The sequence below is a fragment of the Gossypium raimondii genome, chromosome 3, assembly GCF_025698545.1.
Source record: "Gossypium raimondii isolate GPD5lz chromosome 3, ASM2569854v1, whole genome shotgun sequence".
NCBI lineage: Eukaryota > Viridiplantae > Streptophyta > Magnoliopsida > Malvales > Malvaceae > Gossypium > Gossypium raimondii.
The window spans coordinates 23,491,858-23,512,259 of NC_068567.1; the positions used below are offsets into that span (position 1 = coordinate 23,491,858).

The following is a 20,402-nucleotide window of genomic DNA, read 5'->3' on the forward strand; positions in this document are numbered from 1 at the left end:
TGTCCAGAATAAATTAACAAGTTAGAGGACCAAAGAATAAAATTTATCCAATTTAATTAATTAATTAAAACCCAAATTTATTAATGAAATATTTAAAAATTAATTGTTAAATATAATTTTATATTTTATTATTTAATTTAGTCATACATGGCTCACTTTATGTCTTAAAAAATATAATATATTCAAATTATATAAAATAAGCCATTTATTGCATGAAAATTATATAATAAAGCATAAAATCACATTTTAATAATTTCTATGTCCTAATTTCATATTTTCACATATTTCATTAATTTATTAAACAATTACTTAGGTTTAACAACAAATTTAAGTAAAAGGTCATAATTTACATAGGAAAAATCCTATATATTTTTCCATTTACAAGTGTTCACGGATAGGCCATACAAATTTTGGATTAATTCTCACCTTGATAACTTCTTAAGGTCGTCAAGCCTAGGGTTTAGGTTCTTCCTTTCTCGAATAGCTAATCCTTTAGGCAACCCTACAAAATAGTTAATTAATCATACCTTCACTTGCTAATCCCTTATAGAATGATTAGTTGCTCATGGATTTCGTAAACAATATAAACATGATATAAAGAATAAACATGACAATCAAATTGAGAATATAGAGTTTAGGGAAAGCCTGATTTGTATTAGAGTTAAGATTGAACCCCCCCAAATTTTGATTGTGCTCACAAATGAGATCTCCCAATGAAAGCAAATAACGAAACATGAAATAAAACCTAAAAAAAATGAAGAGAAAACTAAATTCTAATTCTAAAGAGAAAATTATACAATGTGAAAGGTGTCCCTGTAACATGTGTTGAATGAGCTTATCTATAAACTTTTAGGGTGGCCATTGTCCTTAATCTCAGGTCAATTATCACTTTCGTGCTTAACATTTTATTCTGTGGACCAAAATGTCCTTGGCTCGTAATTGTTCCCTGTACAGAGGCAGTGTCGCGATAGGTTTTATGTCATGACATCAAGCGCAGTATGCTTATCTTTAGGGTGTCTTCAGGGATAAGTCGTGACATCCTCAGGCTATGTCACAAAATTAAAGGCAATCTCGAGATTCTTGCATTCTGCTCCCTATGTTGCGAAATTGAACTTCCTGTGTTGCAACACAATGACCAGTATTGAGTTTGTACATCTTCTGATTCTCTCTTACATACTCACCAAGTACATTAGCTCACCATTAGGCCTAATTTGGTCCCTAAGGTCAATAAAAGACTCCAAATACACTTTTTATTGGATTTAAACTAAATTATAAAAATTTAACTAAAACATAATGAAAATGATTATATTCAAGCTCTTCATGTGCGAAAACTAGTTTAATCTACTACACTGAATTATAGCGGATCATGGACTTAAGCCATTTCTTAGAATCTAGGCTCTCCACCGCTTCTTGATATGTCCTAGGCTCATCTTGATCCATAAGTAGAATATCACCATGTGTTGTAATGAGAAATTAATATCTCTGAAGTACATGTCATTCTCTTAAACATCTCTATGGTAGTTGTGTTTCCAAAATAGTTGATTGTTTTCCGACAACTTATGGAACATGTTGTTGTTCAATCTCTGGTTCAGTGATCTGTTGTTGTTCTCAAATTTCTTTGAGTTCTATTCTTCTACCACTTTCTTTTCTAGAGACAAACTCTCTTTCAAGGAAGACTTATCTTCAAGCAACAAAAAATTTGTTCTCGGGAGGATTGAAGAAATAATATCCTTTAGTTTCCTTAGGATATCCTAAAACGATACACTTTTGAGATTTGGGTTTGAGCTTAGTAGATGTCTGACATTTAACATAAGCTTTACTATGCCAAATCTTCATTAAAGACATACTAGGGCACTTCCCAGTCCACATCTTATATGGTGTCTATTGAACTGCTTTATATGGAACATGATTTAGTGTGAAAGCAGTTGTTTCAAGTGCATGTCCCCAAAAGGAAGTAGAAAGATCAACATGACTCATCATTGATTGAACCATGTCTAATAGTGTTTGATTTGTGCTTTCAGAAACTCCATTCCATTGTGGAGTACTAGGAAGTGTAAGTTGTGAGACAATCCCATATTCCTTCAAAAACTCATCAAACTCTAAGCTTAGGTATTCTCCTATTTGATCTAATCAAAGTGCCTTAATACTTTTACCTAGTTGGTTTTGTACTTCATTTTTAAATTCCTTAAACTTTTCAAGTCCTTCATATTTATAGCGTATAAGATAAATATACCCATATCTATTGTAGTCATTAGTGAAAGTAATGAAGTATTAAAAACCTCCTCTAGCTTGTTTGTTCGTTGATCCACATACATCACTATGTATTAAGCCCAATAAATCACTAGCTCACTCACTTATACTATTAAAAGGAGTTTTATTCATTTTACCCATCAAGCAGGACTCACATATACCCAATTGTTCGAAAACAAAAGAATCCAAAATCCCATCCTTATGGAGATTTGATATGTGTTTCTCACTTGTATGACCCAAACGACAACGCCAAAGATATGTTTGATTAGAGTCATTTATTTTTTATCTTTTAGTATTTATGTTATAAATGGTGTAGCTTGATTTGAAATGTAAAGGCCGTTTATTAATTGTGTCTAGCCATAGAAAACATTATCGAGATAAAATGAACAACAATTATTCTTAATAATTATCTCAAAACCAATTTTGTCAAAACAAGAAACTGAAATAATGTTTCTAGTCAAATTGGGCACAAAATAACAATCCTCCAAAATTAAATCAAACCCACTAAGAAATGATAAATTATGTGTTCCTACAGCTAACGCAACAATTCTTACTCCATTCCCAACTCGTAGGTCCACATTTCATTTAGCCAAATTCCTACTCCTTTGCAATCCCTATACAAAGGTACAAATATGATAACCACATCCGATATCTAATACCCAAGAAGTAAGTGTTGATAAATTACTATCAATAACATAAATACCTAAAGCGAATGCTCCATTTTCCTTTGCCTTCTTCACCTCTTTAAGATATGCAGGGCAATTCCTCTTCCAGTGTCCGATCTTACAAAAATGGAAACATTTTCCTACCTTAGAAGTACCTTCTTTAGTCTTCAATGTAATTTTTCCTTTTTTGGGCTCGGCCTTGTTGTTATCCTTAGGCTTTGCCTTAGCCTTATCCTTTCTTTCGCCCTTGTCCTTGCGGCCCATTAGAATGGGCTTAAGGTCAGCCTTTTTCATATTACTTTCAGTAGTTCGTAACATGCTAAGCAACTATGGCAAAGTCTTATTAATCTCATTCATGTTGAAATTAAGGAAAATTTGGCTAAAACTATCCAGAAACAATTGTAGGATGACATTAGTGGCAAACTCCACACCTAGGGGGAATCCTAGTTTTTTAAGGCTTTCAATATAGCCTATCATCTTGAGAATGTGAGTTCCCACAGGAGTTCCATCCACCATTTTAGATTGAAATAGAGCTTTAGAGGTTTCGTACCTCTCTTGACATGCTTGCCCCTCATATAATTCCTTGAGGTGCTAGATCATATCATAGGCATCCATATCCTCATGTTACTTTTGAAGCTCATGAGTCATGGTAGTAAGCATTACACATCTTATGTCTAACATGTCATCAATATGCTTCTTATAAAAATCATTGTTAACTTTAAAGGCATTAGTTGTTGGTTCATACAGAACAAGTTCTTCAATGACATATAATCTCCGTTCTTGTTTGAGGACAATCCTCAAGTTATGGAACCAGTCAAGGAAGTTCAAGCCATTCAACTTATCCTTCGCGAGGACCGATCGCAATGATAAAGAACTTGTGTTCTTTTCCATAATTAATCTAAAATAATAAAATATGCTCATGAGTACATTGACGAAGTTTATTGTAATCATCAAAAGCACTTTATTAAATGATGCTCCCACTATTTTATTCAAACTTAATAACCCACATATTTTAATTTTGGAAATACTTTCTCTAAAGTTTTCTAGTGGGTAAAGTCCGTATTTCACCTCTTCTTAAGTCTGTTCTAGCTTTACGCTCAAGATTATGGTTATTTAGATGAGCAAAACTTGCTAATTAGAGAACATGTAACTCCTCTATTTTGTTCTAATCATCTCGTGATTTATCATACTCTGCATATTTCTACATCTCCTCGATCAATGATTTCTTGAATGAGATGAATGTGCCTAAGTATATGTTTGGATCACTAGTGAGATCTGGGTTCCTTTGCTTGTGCAATAGCTCCGTTGTTTTCACAATGAAGTTCTATAACATCTGATATACTAGGCACAACTCGTAGTTTAGATATGAACTTCTTGATCCAAACAACCTTTTTTTTAGACTCACTAGCTGCAATATACTCAGGCTTAGTTGTAGAATCTACTACTGTATCTTGTTTTGAACGTTGCCAACTCACAACACGACCATTAAGGCAAAACACAAAACTCAATTGTGATCATGAAAACCTTGGTAACCTTGGCTGACCATTTTATTTTATTACCCATTTATTTATGTTTATGTTTAATAATTAGTTATGATATAATTGATATATATATATGTATGAGATAATCCACAGTTGATCTATTAAAGATAAGAAGTGTTGTAATGAGAAAATACATGTTGTATTGTTCCATTCACTTATTTAGGTTATTTGATAACTTTGAACTGTGTGGTAATTAGAATGTGCATGTCTAGGATTGAGTGTGGCTAGGAAAGGCTTGGCTTTTAAGTGGTCAATTATGACTTACCTCCCTTTTTTGGTATCCTACCTTGTGCACAGGTCACATTCACTTCTTCAATTTTTTCCCTAAAAGAAAATTGGTTGGAGAATCAAAATTGTTTGCTGAAAAATTGAATGTGAAAATTACAAAATTGCCATAGCATGTCATGCATACATGAGATAAGCATGCCATATAGTTTAGGAAAGAATGCACATGTACTTGTCATGTATATATTGATTATATATGATTGAAACAAGAAATTAAAAACCTTGCCTTCTTTTAAAATATTGAGTGGGAGAAAGTCCCTAAACAAACCTACAGCCTCCATCAATGGTCTCTTGTGATGGCATGAAATGGACCTGCCCTAAGGTAGACGTTGTCATGTGGATTTCATTGAGGAGACTTCCTAATAATAAGTGGAATTTTCTTATAATCATATGGTAGTTGGACCAAGCCTTGTAGTAGGTATGGTCATTTGATACATTAAGAAATTTTGTCTCCAAAGAGGATAACTAGTCACAACACGCTACTTGGTGAGATTGTCCAAAGATGACTCATTTGTGGTGCATGATGCGATATGAGTTGAGTTGATGGTTATACACTTAAGATCAACTAGTTAAGTAACTCCCCAAGGATCTATTCTTAACTTAGAATGATGGCCAAACATTACATGATTATTAGTACGTGTGAATGCCTAAGGAATTAGGTTCATGTGCTAATTGGATGGAAATCTATGTTCTTACTAGTTGATCATGACCACCCCAAGGTGGCTTGATTCAATGGGTGTGAGAATTATCATTGCAACAACTTACAAATATTTTCAAGGTTTAATGTAAGACGCATGCATCATCTTAATGTATATCATAATGTTGCAAAACATTTTTCAAACATTTGCTTAAAACAAAGATATTAATATATGAGTGTTGTATTTTTAATTCAAAATTGGCACCAACTCCCTTATTAAACATATTCACTAAAAAATGAATGAAAATAACTATAAGAAATGGGAAAAGAACCTAATAATTGTCCTAAGCTGTGAGAAACTTAAAAGAGTTGTTGATAATAAATGCTCACCAACCATTCAAGCTGAGGCTAGAAAACACTGGGAAGAGTTTGATGAGATAAGTCATTGCTATATGCAGGCAAGCATGACCAATACTTTGTATAAGGAAATGGGGAGATGTAAGACAGCGAAAGCGATTCTAGATAAACTAGAAGACATATTCAGATGCCAAGCTGCCTCGGCTCGACAGTCTAGCGTAACACTCAAAGACCATATGATCACTCTTATGGGCTACTTTGTCGAGGCCATGGACAATGAGGCCAATTTGGACCAGAACATTGAAATTGAGATAGTGTTCAAAAGCATCGCCAATAAGTTTTCTGGTTTTTGGGTAGCATATAACCTTTGCAATAAAAACCTGAAACTTACACAACTTATGGAAGAGCTACAATCTTATGAGTTGATGTTGAACGGTGGTCAATCGGTCTAAAGAGTATAAGTAAATATAGTCATCACTTCATCCTCAAAAGGGAAGGGAAAGCACGCTAAGAAAGGCAAGGTTAATGTCTCTAGGCCATTACAAGTGGAAAGGAAGAGAATCAAAAAGCCTAAAGATTTATCTAAGTTTAAATGCTTCTTCTACTATAAGAAATGAAACCTCAAGGAAAAATATGAAGAGTGGAAGGAATACCTAGCTACCAAAGGCAAATGTATAAAAATCTTGATGATAGAAGCTTGTTTAGTGGAAGACTAAATAGACCACTAGGTCATTGATTCGGGACCCAGTAATCATGTTTGTGTTTCTCTACAGGGGTTCAAGGAGACAAAAGATCTTAGAGATAAGAGCTTATCATTGCAGATCGAGAATGGGACAAGCGTGGCAACTGAAGTAGTGGGAGATGTACATCTTTATTTTGAAAATTTTAGGGAGATTATTTTAAGATATCTTTTCTATGTACCAAGTTTCAAAAGTAACTAAATTTCTCTTGCATGTTTATATAAAGACGGCTTGACTGTGAATTTTAATAATGGAATTACAATATTTAGAAATCACAATCTTATCTGTAATGGATGAATGTCAAGTAATCTCTATTTTATCAAACCAAAGATGTACACACTATTTGAGACTAAAATACCAAATAAAAGACATAAAATTTCTCACTCTAATGAGGCGTACCTTTGACATTTGAGACTTTGTCATATGATCTAAGAAAAAATCACTAGACTTTTGAAAGATGACATTTTAAGTTCGCTTAAAGAATTTATATTTTCACAATGTTAATCTTGCTTGGAAGGTAAGATGACTAAGCAATCTTTTAATGCAAAATGAAAGAGGGTCGAAAAAACCCTAGAACTTGTGCACACTAACGTTTGTGGCCCCATAAGCGTTAGTGAAAAAGGTGGTTATGAGTATTATGTAACCTTTATTGATGAATATTCTAGATATGGGTATGTATACCAGATTCACCTCAAGAGTGAAAGATTTGATAAATTCAAAGAGTTTCGTGTAGCAGTGGAGAAACAACTAGGTTTACCCATAAAGGCACTTTGCTTTGATTGAGGTTGGGAATATTTATCTTGTAAGTTCTTAAGGTATCTAATAGAGAATAGGATTCTATCCCAGCTAATCACGCCAGCCACTCCATAATAGAATGGCGTGGGAAAGACAAGAAATCAAACGTTGTTAGACATGGTACGCTCGATGTTAAGTTATTCGAAGCTCTCAATCTTCCACAATATGAAAAAGGAACAGGGGCCGAAAAACCCCTACAACTTGTGCACATTGGCGTATGTGGCCCCATGAGTGCTAGTTCAAGAGGTGGTTACGAGTATTATGTAACCTTTATTGATGACTATTCCTGATATAGGCTTGTATACCTGGTGCACTGCAAAAGTGAAATCTTTGATAAATTCAAAGAGTTTCGTGCAAAAGTGGAGAAACAACTAGGTTTACCCAGAAAAGAACTTCGGTCTTATCGAGGTGGAGAATATTTATCTGATGAGTTCTTAGGGTACTTCATAAAGAATAAGATTATATCCTAGTTAATCACGTCGGGCACTCCATAACATAATGGTGTGGTAGAGAGAACAAATCAAACATTGTTAGACATAGTACGTTCGATGTTAAGTTATTTGAAGCTGCCAATCTCTTTTTGGAATACATTGTACAAATGACTTGCTATATTTTGAATGATATGCCAACTAAGGCAGCATCGAAAACCCCATATGAATTGTGCCATGGCAGGAAGTCAAATTTTAATCATTTTCGAATTTGGGGATGTTCGGCCCACATATTGGATAAGATGCGAGCAAGTTGGAGTCACAGATAGAATTGTGTATGTTTGTAGGATATCCAAAGGGAACAAAGAGTAATTTGTTTTATAACTCGAAAGACCAAACTATTATAATGTTAACTCATGCTGCATTCCTTGAAGAAAATTGCATGAATGACATCAAACCTCAGATAAAGAGGTACTCGAGGAATTTTAGGGAAATATACAAAACCCTGATGAAATGATTCCAAAATCAACACCTAATAATTGACTTGCAAACAATCAGCAACATAGGGTGCTTCATCGTAGTAGAAGGGTCCCTCATAGGCCTGAGTTCTTTCAATCTAGCGGAAGTGTTTTTAACCCTAAGTCTACTGAACAAAAAGACGGTGACCCACTCACATTTGATGAAGCAATGCAGAGTGCTTAATCCATGCTCTGAAAAATAACTATGAAAGTTGAGATGGACTCCATGTATTCAAACACAGTGTGGGAACTTGTAGACTTACCAGAAGAGATTAAAACCATAAGGTGTAAGTGGATCTACAAGAGGAAAAGAAATGCAAATGGAAAAGTGGAAACTTATAATACTAGACTTGTAGCAAAAGGTTATACTTATATAGAAGGTATTGATTACAAAGACACCTTCTTTTTGGTTACCATGCTTAAGTTAATCCACATATTACTATCCATTGCGGTGACTCTCGATATGAACCTTGTAGCAAAAGGTTATGGACTTAAGCAAGCATTTCGCTCATGGAATCAAAGATTTGATTAAGTGATCAAGACTTTTAAATTTGATCAAAATGTACATGAACTTGTGTTTATAAACATTTAAAAGATGAAAAGGTGGTCGTTATTGTTCTATATGTCAATGACATTCTACGCATTGGAAATGATGTAGGGATATTGACACTGGTTAAGTTATGGTTAACCCAATAATTTAGCATGAAAGACTTGGGATAAGCTAATTTTGTTCTAGGTATTTTAATCCTAACGGATTGAAAGAACAAAGTGATAGAACTATCTCAGGCTTCATACATAGACAAGATATTGAAGTGTTATGCAATGACCGATTAGAAGAAAGAAAATCAACATTTCGTATCAGGATTTCATATCTCTTTACAGGACTTTTTTAAGACAATGAAAGAAAGAGAGAATATGAGAAAGGTTTCTTATGCTTCAACAGTATGAAGTCTCATCTATGTTATGTCATGCACACACCCAGATTTTTTTTTTTTGCAATAGGGTTGGTAAGTTGATATCAAGCAAATCTAGGACTAAGACACTAGTAAGCAATTAAGCGTATTCTCAAGTATTTACAAGAACGGGGGATTATATGCTTGTGTACTCTGGAGGAGATCTCACTTCTATCGGATATATTGATTCTGACTTTCAAAGGTGTCGAGATTCAAGGAAATCAACATTGGGTTGTGTTTCTGTCCTAAATGGTGGGTCCATAATGTGAATAAGTGTTAAGCAGGGTTACACTGCTAACTTCACTATGGAGGGCTGAATATGAGATATGAAAAATCTATGGGACTATAATAGTGTGAATATAGCTAAACCTAAATTAACCATATAAGGACAAAACACAAAAGGGAGACAGTAATGTTTGACGGAATGGTTGACAAAGCCAAAGATTGTATATGAGGACTTATAGCGCTAGAAAGAACATAGGTTTTCCTCCTCACTTATTGGTTAAATTGTTTCTATCTAGTTATCCTTAGCATATATTTTAGCATTTTTAGTTTAGTAAATTGCATTTTATAACTCAATATATCCTAGCCCATTTTATCCTTAATTTTGCTATATTTTTGCATTAATGTCGCTGCATGAGTTAATTACAAATTGCATTCAGAATTGTTGCCGCACCTGACAACTGTCCAGATAAGAACTAAAAATGCGTGAGATGTCTAGTCTAGTATAACCAATTTGTACATATAAGGACAGAAAAATTTTGAGGAAAGGGCACCTGTACTGTTGGAGGAGGACATAAAAGGTTGATGTACGATTAAAAAGGAGAGCTTTTCGTTGACCATCATCATCTTCATCCTACCTTGAAGCTTGCGCCTATAGCAGCTTAAGCCTCTCATGGGTGAGTCAACATGAAAACTGATGCAGAGTAGCTTCTGATGAGGAGACCTAAGTGTGAGACAAGAGGGAATAGAGAGATTCAGTCGAGCTATCTAGGAATAGTATTCTCCACTCGATTCTTTCTTATTTCTTTCTAAATGCTGGTGGTTACTCTCTATTTTCTTTTGTTTGGAAGTACACATGAAGCCTTGGTTAAATGTTATCTTATTCAATCTTATTTTTATTGTTTAATCTTAGGGTTTGACTATTTCTTAACACGGAAGTGTTATTTTAGTCACTAATGCTGGAAAGTGCAGTCACAATTCAAGCTAACAAGTATTACAACAAAAGTTGAGTGAGGATTAGAGGAATTTAGTCCATTGTTATTAATAGTGCCATATTTCCATCATCGGAAGGTGGGGTTAATGTGCATGTTTAAGTCTCAGATTAAATAGAGGAGTGACACTTGGTAAGATATACATTGAAATTTATTGCCTTGACAATCACCTATTCTTTTATACCTTGTGAGCATTTAGTATCCTGCTGCAGATTCATGTTGGCGATCGCAATTTATCATTATCATATTTCATTTTATTATTTTCAAATTATTGCTCCGACAACTATCGTCATAATTCATCTCATTTCTATCTTGTTATTGCACCAACATTAATAGACAAAAGATAACCATCCCTGTGGGATTGATATCCGATAGACTCACATCTGTCTACTACTTGCACTGATAATGTATGGTTGTACATCATTTCTGTGACATTAAATAGCCGACCAAATTTTTGGTGCCGTTTTCGGGGATGGCGTTTGTTTGGTGTTTATTTTTGTTTTTGTGTGTTTTTGCAGTGTATTTTTTTTATATAATATTTAGTATTCACTAACTAATTTTTTTTCTTTGTTATTATTTCTTCAACTTCATTTTTGGTGGTTTATGACCCAAAGCAAGTTAGATTTTCTTGCTAATTTTGATCCAGAAATTGAAAGGACTGCTTGGAATAGACTTCGAGAACAAAGAAATATGGCTCTACTAGGGAACAATGCAGCCATACCCCGATGCAATAGCAAAATGTTAATAACCCATTATTGTTGCAAGATTCCCACATATAAAATAGGACTATACGAGATTTTGTAGTACCTGCCTTGGATGATTTACAACTGGGAGTTGTTAGACCAGAAATCCAAGCTGGGAATTTTGAACTCAAGCCTGTAATGTTCAAATGCTAAATCCTAATGAACAGTATGTGGATTGCCACATGAAGATGCGAGAGAACATCTTAAATATTTTTTATTGATCTGTGCTTCCTTTAGTCAAAAAGACGTTCCTGATGATGCCTTGAAGATGCAATTATTTCCTTATTCCTTACAGGGAAGAGTCCGTACTTGGTTTTTTTGGGCTACCTGTCGAATTATATACTTCTTTGGATGCACTAGCAACACAGTTTATTTTGTGATTTAACCCACTGATAATGAATGCTCGTCTTTGAAATGATATTACTGGTTATCATCAGTTGGATCATGAAAATCTTCACACCACATAGGAATGATATAAATATTTACTTCAACATTGTCCCATGCACGGCCTTCAACTAGAAACACAAATTGAGAGTTTTTATAATGAGCTGAATTAACATACAAGGAATCTTGTCAACACATCAGCTAATGGACCTCTGTTGGATGCTGTGAGAATTCTTGAGAGAATTGCTCAGAATGATTATTAATACCCTATCTCTAGAGTACAAGAAAAAACTATTCCAAGATTTAATGAGTTGGATGCAATAACCGCACTAAGTGTTCAAGTTTCTTCTCTCACAAACATGATTCAAAATATCCAAAGGACTAGCGGCATTGTACCAATACAAGTCACTCAGGAAGTTGATTTTCCTACTTTTTGTCGTGAGATTTGTAGTGACAACCATAGCTATAAGATTGTCCACAACATTTAGAGAATGATTGTTATAATAGTAACATCCGCAACAATTCTTATGGTATCTCTTACAAAAATTCTGCACGCAACCAACCATTTTGGGAAACTCAGAATGTTGGACAAAATGCTGTGACATTTAGATATGGGAATACATCTTCTCAGGGCAATTATAATCTATGATAAGAGAATTACAATCAACAACAGTAGAACTACAATCAGTGCACTTAGATGCATCCACAATAAGGCCAAACACATCCACACCAAAATCTGATACAGCTACAACACTCTTCAATATCGAATCAACATGTTCAAGGACATCGATAGAAACTGTACACTCAAGCTTCTACTTCTGACCCATTAGCAACTCTTGAGGCGTTAATACGGGAGCATATTACTCGTACGAAAGCTATCGTTCAAGGGAATTCATCTTCCATTCGAGCATTGGAGGCACAATTAGGATAACTTGCTTCAAATATGAATACTCGACCACCAGGCTCATTACCTAGTGACATTAAAAATCTTAGTCCAAGGGGGAAAGAAAATTGCAAGGCTATCACTCTTAGAAGTGGTAAACAAACTGGTGAACCGTTTATAGACGCTATTGTAGCACCTCAAAATATGGATGGAGTGATCACTGGTGAGAAGGTTGAATCTGAAGAGTTTATCGATGCATCAGACAAAGAAGTTCCACAAATTGTCACTTATATGCCTAATGTCTGTCCTTCGAAGCTATCGACGTAATCATAGGTGTCAGCGTAAGTAGATGTATCAGCAGTTCCTGGACACACTAAAGCAACTGCAAATCAACATTCCTTTAGTAGACACTCTGGTACAAATTTCGAGTTATGGGAAATTTATGAAAGACCTTTTGTCCAAGAAGAAGAAGCGAAGAAGCTCACTGATATTGAAATTATTTCACTCACAGAAGGCTGTAGTGATGTGTTGAAAAACAAGTTGTCCCTTAAATTGAAAGATCCTAGGAGCTTTACCATCCTATGTTCAATTGGTAATCATTATTTAGGCAAGGCTTTATGCGACTTGGGAGTTAGCATTAACCTAATGCCACTATCTACTTTCAGAAAGATGAGAATTTGTCACATGAAATCTACTGTAGTGACATTATAACAAGCCCATCAATCATTGGCTCAACCTGAAGGGTAAATCAAGGATGTCTTAGTTCGTGTAGATAAATTCATTTTTCTAGCTAATTTTATCATACTTGACTGCAAGGCAGACAAGGAGGTTCCCATATTCTTGGGACGACCATTTTTAGCCATCTGCCGAACTCTTATTAATGTTTAGAAAGGTGAACTAACCATGCGAATTAATGATGAGAAAGTCACTTTCAGTGTTTTTCAATCTATTCAATGCAAGGACAAAAACGAATGCCATACTGCCGATGTGCTAGATAATCTAATTGAGGAAAAATTTAATGACCAAAGCATAATACTTTCTAAAGAGTTTGAAGTGACACCTGATGTCGAGTCCTTAGACGATTGTGAAAACATGGTTGAAGCTAATAATCTTGAACTCAAGCATAGATGGCAGATAGAATTCTTGGACTTAGCCAACAAAACGGATCCAATTTCAAAGTCATCTATTGAAGAAGCTCATACTCTGGAATTGAAACCACTACCTCTTCATCTTAAATATATCTTTTTAGGTGATCATAATACTCTTCCAGTTATTGTCTCTGCAACATTGGATGTAACTCAAGAAGAGAAATTGGTTCATATTCTCTGGCAACATAAACGAGATATTGCTTGAAGTATTACCGATATTCAAGGTATTAGTCCTTCTTTTTGCATGCACAATATCAAGTTGGAAGATGAAGGCAAGCAATTGATTGAACAAATAAGAAGATAAAACGAGAAGATGAAGGAAGTTGTCAAGAAGAAAATCATAAAATGGCTTGATGTTGGAATTATTTACCTGATTTATGATAGAAATAGGGTAAGTCCAGTACAATGTGTACCTAAAAATAGTGGCATCACTATGGTTCGTAACGATAAGGACGATTAATTCCTACACGCATTCCCACGAGATGGTGAGTTTGTATGGATTAGTACAAATTGAATGCGGCCACAAAGAAGGATAACTTCCCACTTCCTTTCATTGACCAATGTTGGACCAGCTTGTTGGAAAGGCCTATTATTACTTTTTAAACGGCTATTCTGGGTAAAATAAAATTGCTATTGCACCAAAGGATCGAGAGAAAGCAACCTTCACCTGCCCCGTTAGTACTTTCACTTTTCGCCGTATGCCTTTCAGTCTTTGCAACGCACCAGCCACATTTCAATGGTGCATGATGGCAATATTCTCAAATATGATCGAAGACTCTTTAGAGGTTTTTATGGATGATTTTCCAGTCTATAGGAATGATTTTGATCATTGTACTGACAATTTGGATAAATTATTAAAGCGGTGTGAGGACACACATCTTAACCTGAATTGGGAAAAATGTCATTTCATGGCAACTAAAGGGATAGTGTTTGGTCATTGCATCTCTAGTTAAGGCATTCAAGTAGACAAAGCTAAGGTGGAAATCATTAAGCAATTACATCCACAACAAACGTGAAAGATATTTTCAGTTTTTTGGGACATGTGGGGTTTTACCAAAGGTTTATTAGAGAGTTTTCAAAATTTGCAAAGCCCTTTTGGTCATTGGTGGAACAGAGTCAAAATTTTTTCTTTGACGATTCATGTCTAAATGCCTTTATTCAGTTAAAAAAGTAGCTAGTGAATGCACCCATTGTCATTGCACTAGATTGGTCTCAACCTTTTAAAGTTATGTGTAATACAAGCGACTATGATGTGGATGTGGTTCTAGGACAACGAAAGGAAAAAATATTTCACGCCATCTATTATGCTAGCAAAACTCTTACAGAGGCTCAATTCAATTATACCAGCACAGAGAAAGAATTACTGGCTGTAGTCTTTGCTTTTGACAAGTTTCATTCCTACCTTGTCGGTGCAAAGGTTACTATATTCACTAATCACTTAGTGTTGAGATATCTCTTTGCAAAAAAGAATGTCAAACCAAGACTGATACACTTGATATTACTATTATAAGAATTTGACATCGAGAGAAAAGATTGTAAGGCTTCAGAGAATCAAGTTGCGGACCATCTGTCTTAATTGGAAGTTGGCAGGGAAGACGAAAACATACTTCAAATTATTGACGCATTCCCAAATGAGAAGTTATTTACTGTAGATGAAACTCTTCGGTATGCGGATTCTTCTAATTATCTAGTGTGTGGAAAACTCCTATTGGGTGTTACAGGCCATAAAAAAAGATTTCTTCATGATGTAGTTAAGTATCATTAGAACGAGCCATATTTATTCAAGGAATGCAGTGACAACATCATTCGACCTTGTGTTCTGGAAGAGGAGATGCTTTTAATCCTGAAGAATTGTCATGATGCTCCTTATGGAGGTCATTTCGGTGGAATGAGAACTGCTACTAAAGTTCTCTAATCAGAATTCAACTGGTCGTCAATATTCAAAGACCCCCACAATTTTGTGAATCAATGCGATAAGTGTCAATGCATTGATTCTATATCCCGACGCCATGAAATGTTTCAGCAGCCAATTATAGAGGTTGAATTATTCGATGTTTGGGGTATTGATTTTATTGGACTATTTCTGAGTTCATTTCGAAATCTTTATATATTAGTAGTTGTTGACTACGTCTCGAAGTTATTGCAGTCACTGACACTGAAAAGTGAAGTGACAGTTTGAGCCAACAAGCATTACAACGGAAGTTGAGTGAGGATTAGAGGAATTTAGTGCACTTGTTCTTAATAGTGCCATTCTGCCATCATCGAAAGGTGAGATTAATATGCATAGTTAAGTTTGAGGTTAAATGAAGGTGTAACGCTGAGTAAGATATACATTGAATTTTATTGCATCGACAATCACCTATACTTTTACACCTTGTGAGCACTTAGTATCCTGCTGAAGATTCATGTTGGGGATCCCAGGTTATCATCATCATCATATTTTATTTTTTTGTTTCTAAAGTTATTGTAGACAAGTATCCTCACAATTCATCTCGTTTATATCCAATTATTGTACCGACATTAATAGACAAAAGACACCTACCCCTGTGGGATCGATATCCGACAAGCTCACATCTGTCTACTATAGTTGCTTAGATAGTGTACGCTTGCACATTATTGATGTGACGTTAAACAACCACCATGTTTTTGGCACCGTTGCCGGGGATGGTTGTTGTTTGATATTTATTTTTGTTTTTGTGTGTGTTTGCACTTTATTTTCCTTATATAATATTTAGTATTCACTAACTGGTTCTTTTTCTTTGTTGCTATTTCTTTAACTTCATTTTTGATGTTTTATGACTTGAAGAAATTCAGAATTTCTTGTCGCTTTTGATCCAAAAATTGAAAGGAGTGTTCAGAATAGACTTCGAGAACAAAAAAATATGGCTCTACCAGGGAATAATGCAGCCATACCCTTGATGCAGCAGTAAAATGTTAATAACCCATTGTTTTCGTAAGATGCTCGCATACAAAATAGGACTATACGATATTTTGTATTATTTGTTGTAGATGATTTGCAACCAGGAGTTGTTAGGCCAGCAATCCAAGCTGGGAATTTTGAACTCAAGCAAGTAATGTTTCAAATGTTGAATTCTAATGGATAATATGTTAGACCGCCACATGAAGATGCATGAGAACATCTTAAATCCTTTTTATTGATCTGTGCTTCCTTTAATCAATAAGGGTTCCTGATGATGCCTTGAAGATCCAATTATTTCCTTATTCCTTATAGGGGAGAACACGTACTTGGTTTTTTGGACTACCTGTCGGATCAATTACTTCGTGGGATGAGCTAGCAACATAGTTTGTTTTGCGATTTAACCCGCCGATAATGAATGCTCGTTTCAAAATGATATTACTGCTTATCATTAGCTTGACAATGAAAATCTTCACACCACATGGGAACGTTATAAAACTTTACTCCAACGTTGCCCCATACACAACATTCAACCAGAAATGCAAACTGAGATTTTTCATAATGGACTGAATTCACATACAAGAAATCTTGTCGACGCATCAGCCAATTGACCTCTTCTAGATTGTACTTATAATGATGTTGTGAGAATTCTTGAGAGAATTGCTCAGAATGATTATCAATGCCCTATCTCTAGAGTTGCACAAGCAAAAACTAATCCAAGAGTTATTGAATAGGATTTAATAACCGTACTAAGTGCTCAAGTTTCTTCTCTCACAAACATGATTAAAAATATGTAAGGGACGAGTGGAATTGCACCTATACAAGTCGCTCAGCAAGTTGATGTTCCTACTTTTTCTTGTGAGAATTGTAGCGAAAACCATAGTTATGTAGACTGTCCACAACATGTAGAGAATGCCTGTTATATTAGTAACATCCACAACAATTCTTATGAAAATTCTTAAACAACTCTGTATGAAACCAACCGTTTTGAGAAACTCAGAATGCTGGACAAAATGCCGTAACATTCAGCTATCGGAATACATCTACTCAAGGCAGTTATAATCCCAGACAAGGAAATTACAATCAGCAGTAGCAGAACTATAATTAGAACACATATATGCATCCACAACAATGTTAGACACATCTACACCAAAATCTGATGCATCCAGAACACTCTTCAATACAAAATCAACAAGTTTAAGGCTATCAACAGCAACCGTACACTCAAGCTTCTACTTTTGACCCATTGGCAACTTTTGAGGCGTTAATGTTAGAGTATATTACTAGGACGGAAGCTATCGTCCAAGGGAATTCATCTTCGATTCGAGCATTGGAGGCACAGTTAGGACATCTTGCTTCCAAACTAAATACTCGACCATCAGGTTCATTACCTAGTCACACGAAAATTCCTAGTCCGAAGGGGAAATAAAATTATAAGGTTATCACTCTTAGGAGTGGTAAACAAACTAGCGAACTGTTTATTGACTCTACTATAGCACCTCAAGATACGGATGGAGTGATCACTAATGAGAAGGTTGAATCTAAAGAATTTATCAATGCATTAGATAAAGAAGTTCCACAAATTATAACTCAAATGCCTATTGTCTGACCTTCGAAACTATCGGCGCAATCAAAGGTGTCAGCACAAGCATATATATCTGTACCTTTAACTTTCCCACAAAGATTCAGGAAGAATAAGCATGAAAAGAAGTATTAGCAGTTCTTGTACACACTGAAGCAACTGCAGATCAACATTCCTTTAGTAGATGTTCTGGTACAAATTTCGAGTTATGAGAAATTTATGAAAGACCTCTTATCCAAGAAGAAAAAGCTCACTAATATTGAAACTATTACGCTCACAGAAGGCTATAGTGTTGTTTTGACGAGCAAGTTGCCCCCTAAATTGAATGATCCTTGGAGCTTTACCATCATATGTTCAATTAGCAATCATTATTTGGGTAAGGATTTATGCGACTTTGGAGCTAGCATTAACCTAATGCCACTACCTACTTTCAGAAAGTTGGGAATTGGTCACATGAAATCTACTGCAGTGACATTACAACTGGCTGATGGATCCTTGGCTCAACTTGAAGGGAAAATAAAAGACGTCTTAGTTCATGTGGATAAATTTGTTTTTTCAGCTGATTTTATCATAATTGATCGCGAGTCAAACAAGGAGGCTCCCATAATCTTGGAACTACCATTTTTAGCCACTGGCCAAACTCTAATTGATGTATATCAAGGTGAACTAACCATGCGACTTAATGATGAGCAAGTCACCTTCAGTGTTTTTGAATCTGTTCAATGCAATAACAAAGAAGAATGTCATACTGTTGATGTGCTAGATGATCTAATTGAGGAAGAATTCAATGGCCAAAGCACGACACTCTTTGAAGAGTTTGCAGTGACATCTGATGTTGAATTCTTAGCCGATTGTGACAGCATGGTTGAAGCTCATAATGTTCAACTTAAGCATGGATGGCAGATTGAATCCTAAGACCTAGCCAATAGAACAACCCCAATTTTCAAACCATCTATTGAGGAAGTTCCTACTCTGGAATTGAAACAACTGCCTCCTCATCTTAAATATGTCTTTCTAGGTGATCACAATACTCTCCCAGTTATTGTCTCTGTAACACTGTACGCAACTCAAGAAGAGAACTTGGTCCATATTTTTGAGTAACATAAAATATCTATTACTTGGAGTATTGCTAATATTCAATGTATTAGTTCTTCTATTTGCATGCAGAATATCAAGTTGGAAGATGAAGGCAAGCAATTGATTGAACAATAAGGAAGATTAAATGAGAAGATGAATGAAGTTGTCAAAAATGAAATCATAAAATGGCTTGATGCTAGAATTATTTACCCGATTTCTGATAGCAATTGGGTAAGTCCAGTGCAATGCGTGCCTAAAAAGAGTGGCATCATTGTGGTTTACAATGATAAGGAGGAATTAATTCCTACATGCATTCCCACGGGATGGTGAGTTTGTATGGATTATCACAAATTGAATGCGGCCACAAAGAAAGATCACTTGCCACTTCCTTTCATCGACCAAATGCTGGACTGGCTTGTTGGAAAAGCCTATTATTGCTTTTTAGATGGCTATTCTAGGTACAATCAAATTACTATTGCACCAGAGGATCAGGAGAAAACAACCTTCACCTACCCTTTTGGTACTTTCGCTTTTCACCGTATGCCTTTTGGTCTTTGCAACCCAGCAACCACATTTCAAAGGTGCATACTGGCAATATTCTAATATATGATCAAAGACTCTTTAGAGGTGTTTATGGATGATTTCTCGTCTATGGGAATAATTTTTATTAGTGCGCTAACAATTTGGATAAAATACTGAAGTGATGTGAGTACACACATCTTGTCTTGAATTGGGAAAAATGTCATTTCATGGCAACTGAAGGCATTGTGTTAGGGCACCACATCTCTAGTCAAGGCATTCAAGTAGACAAAGCTAATATGGAAATCATTGAGAAATTACCTCCACCAACAGACGTGAAAGGTATTCATATTTTTTGGGACATACGAGGTTTTACTAACAGTTTATTAGAGATTTTTCAAAAATTGCAAAGCCCTTATGCTCATTGCTGGAACAGAATAAAAAATTCTTCTTTGACGATACATGTCTGGATACCTTTATTCAGTTAGAAAAGAAGTTAGTGAATACACCCATTATCGTTGCACCCGATTGGTCTTAACCTTTTGGAGTTACGTGCGATGTAAGTGACTTTGCTGTGGGTGCAGTGTTAGGACAACGACAGGGAAAAATGTTTCACGCCATCTACTATGCTAGAAAAACTCTTACAGAAGCTCAACTCAATTATACCACCACAGGGAAAGAATTATTGGCCGTAGTATTTGCTTTCAACAAGTTTCGGTCCTATCTTGTCGGTGCAAAGGTTACTGTATTCACTGATCATTCAGCG

General features: G+C 35.4%; 1 protein-coding gene across 1 annotated transcript; it reads left to right on the forward strand.

Annotated features, from left to right (window-relative positions):
• Window positions 1-18,259: 18,259 nt before the first annotated feature.
• Window positions 18,260-18,955, forward strand: LOC105795757 (uncharacterized). The gene has a single exon (XM_012625418.1). The coding sequence runs from the start codon at window positions 18,260-18,262 to the stop codon at window positions 18,953-18,955; it is 696 nt and encodes a 231-aa protein (XP_012480872.1).
• The last annotated feature ends 1,447 nt before the right edge of the window (window positions 18,956-20,402 follow it).

Excerpts from the sequence above, each read along its gene's own strand:
- LOC105795757 (XM_012625418.1), top strand. The coding sequence starts at position 18,260 with ATGAAAGACCTCTTATCCAAGAAGAAAAAGCTCACTAATATTGAAACT.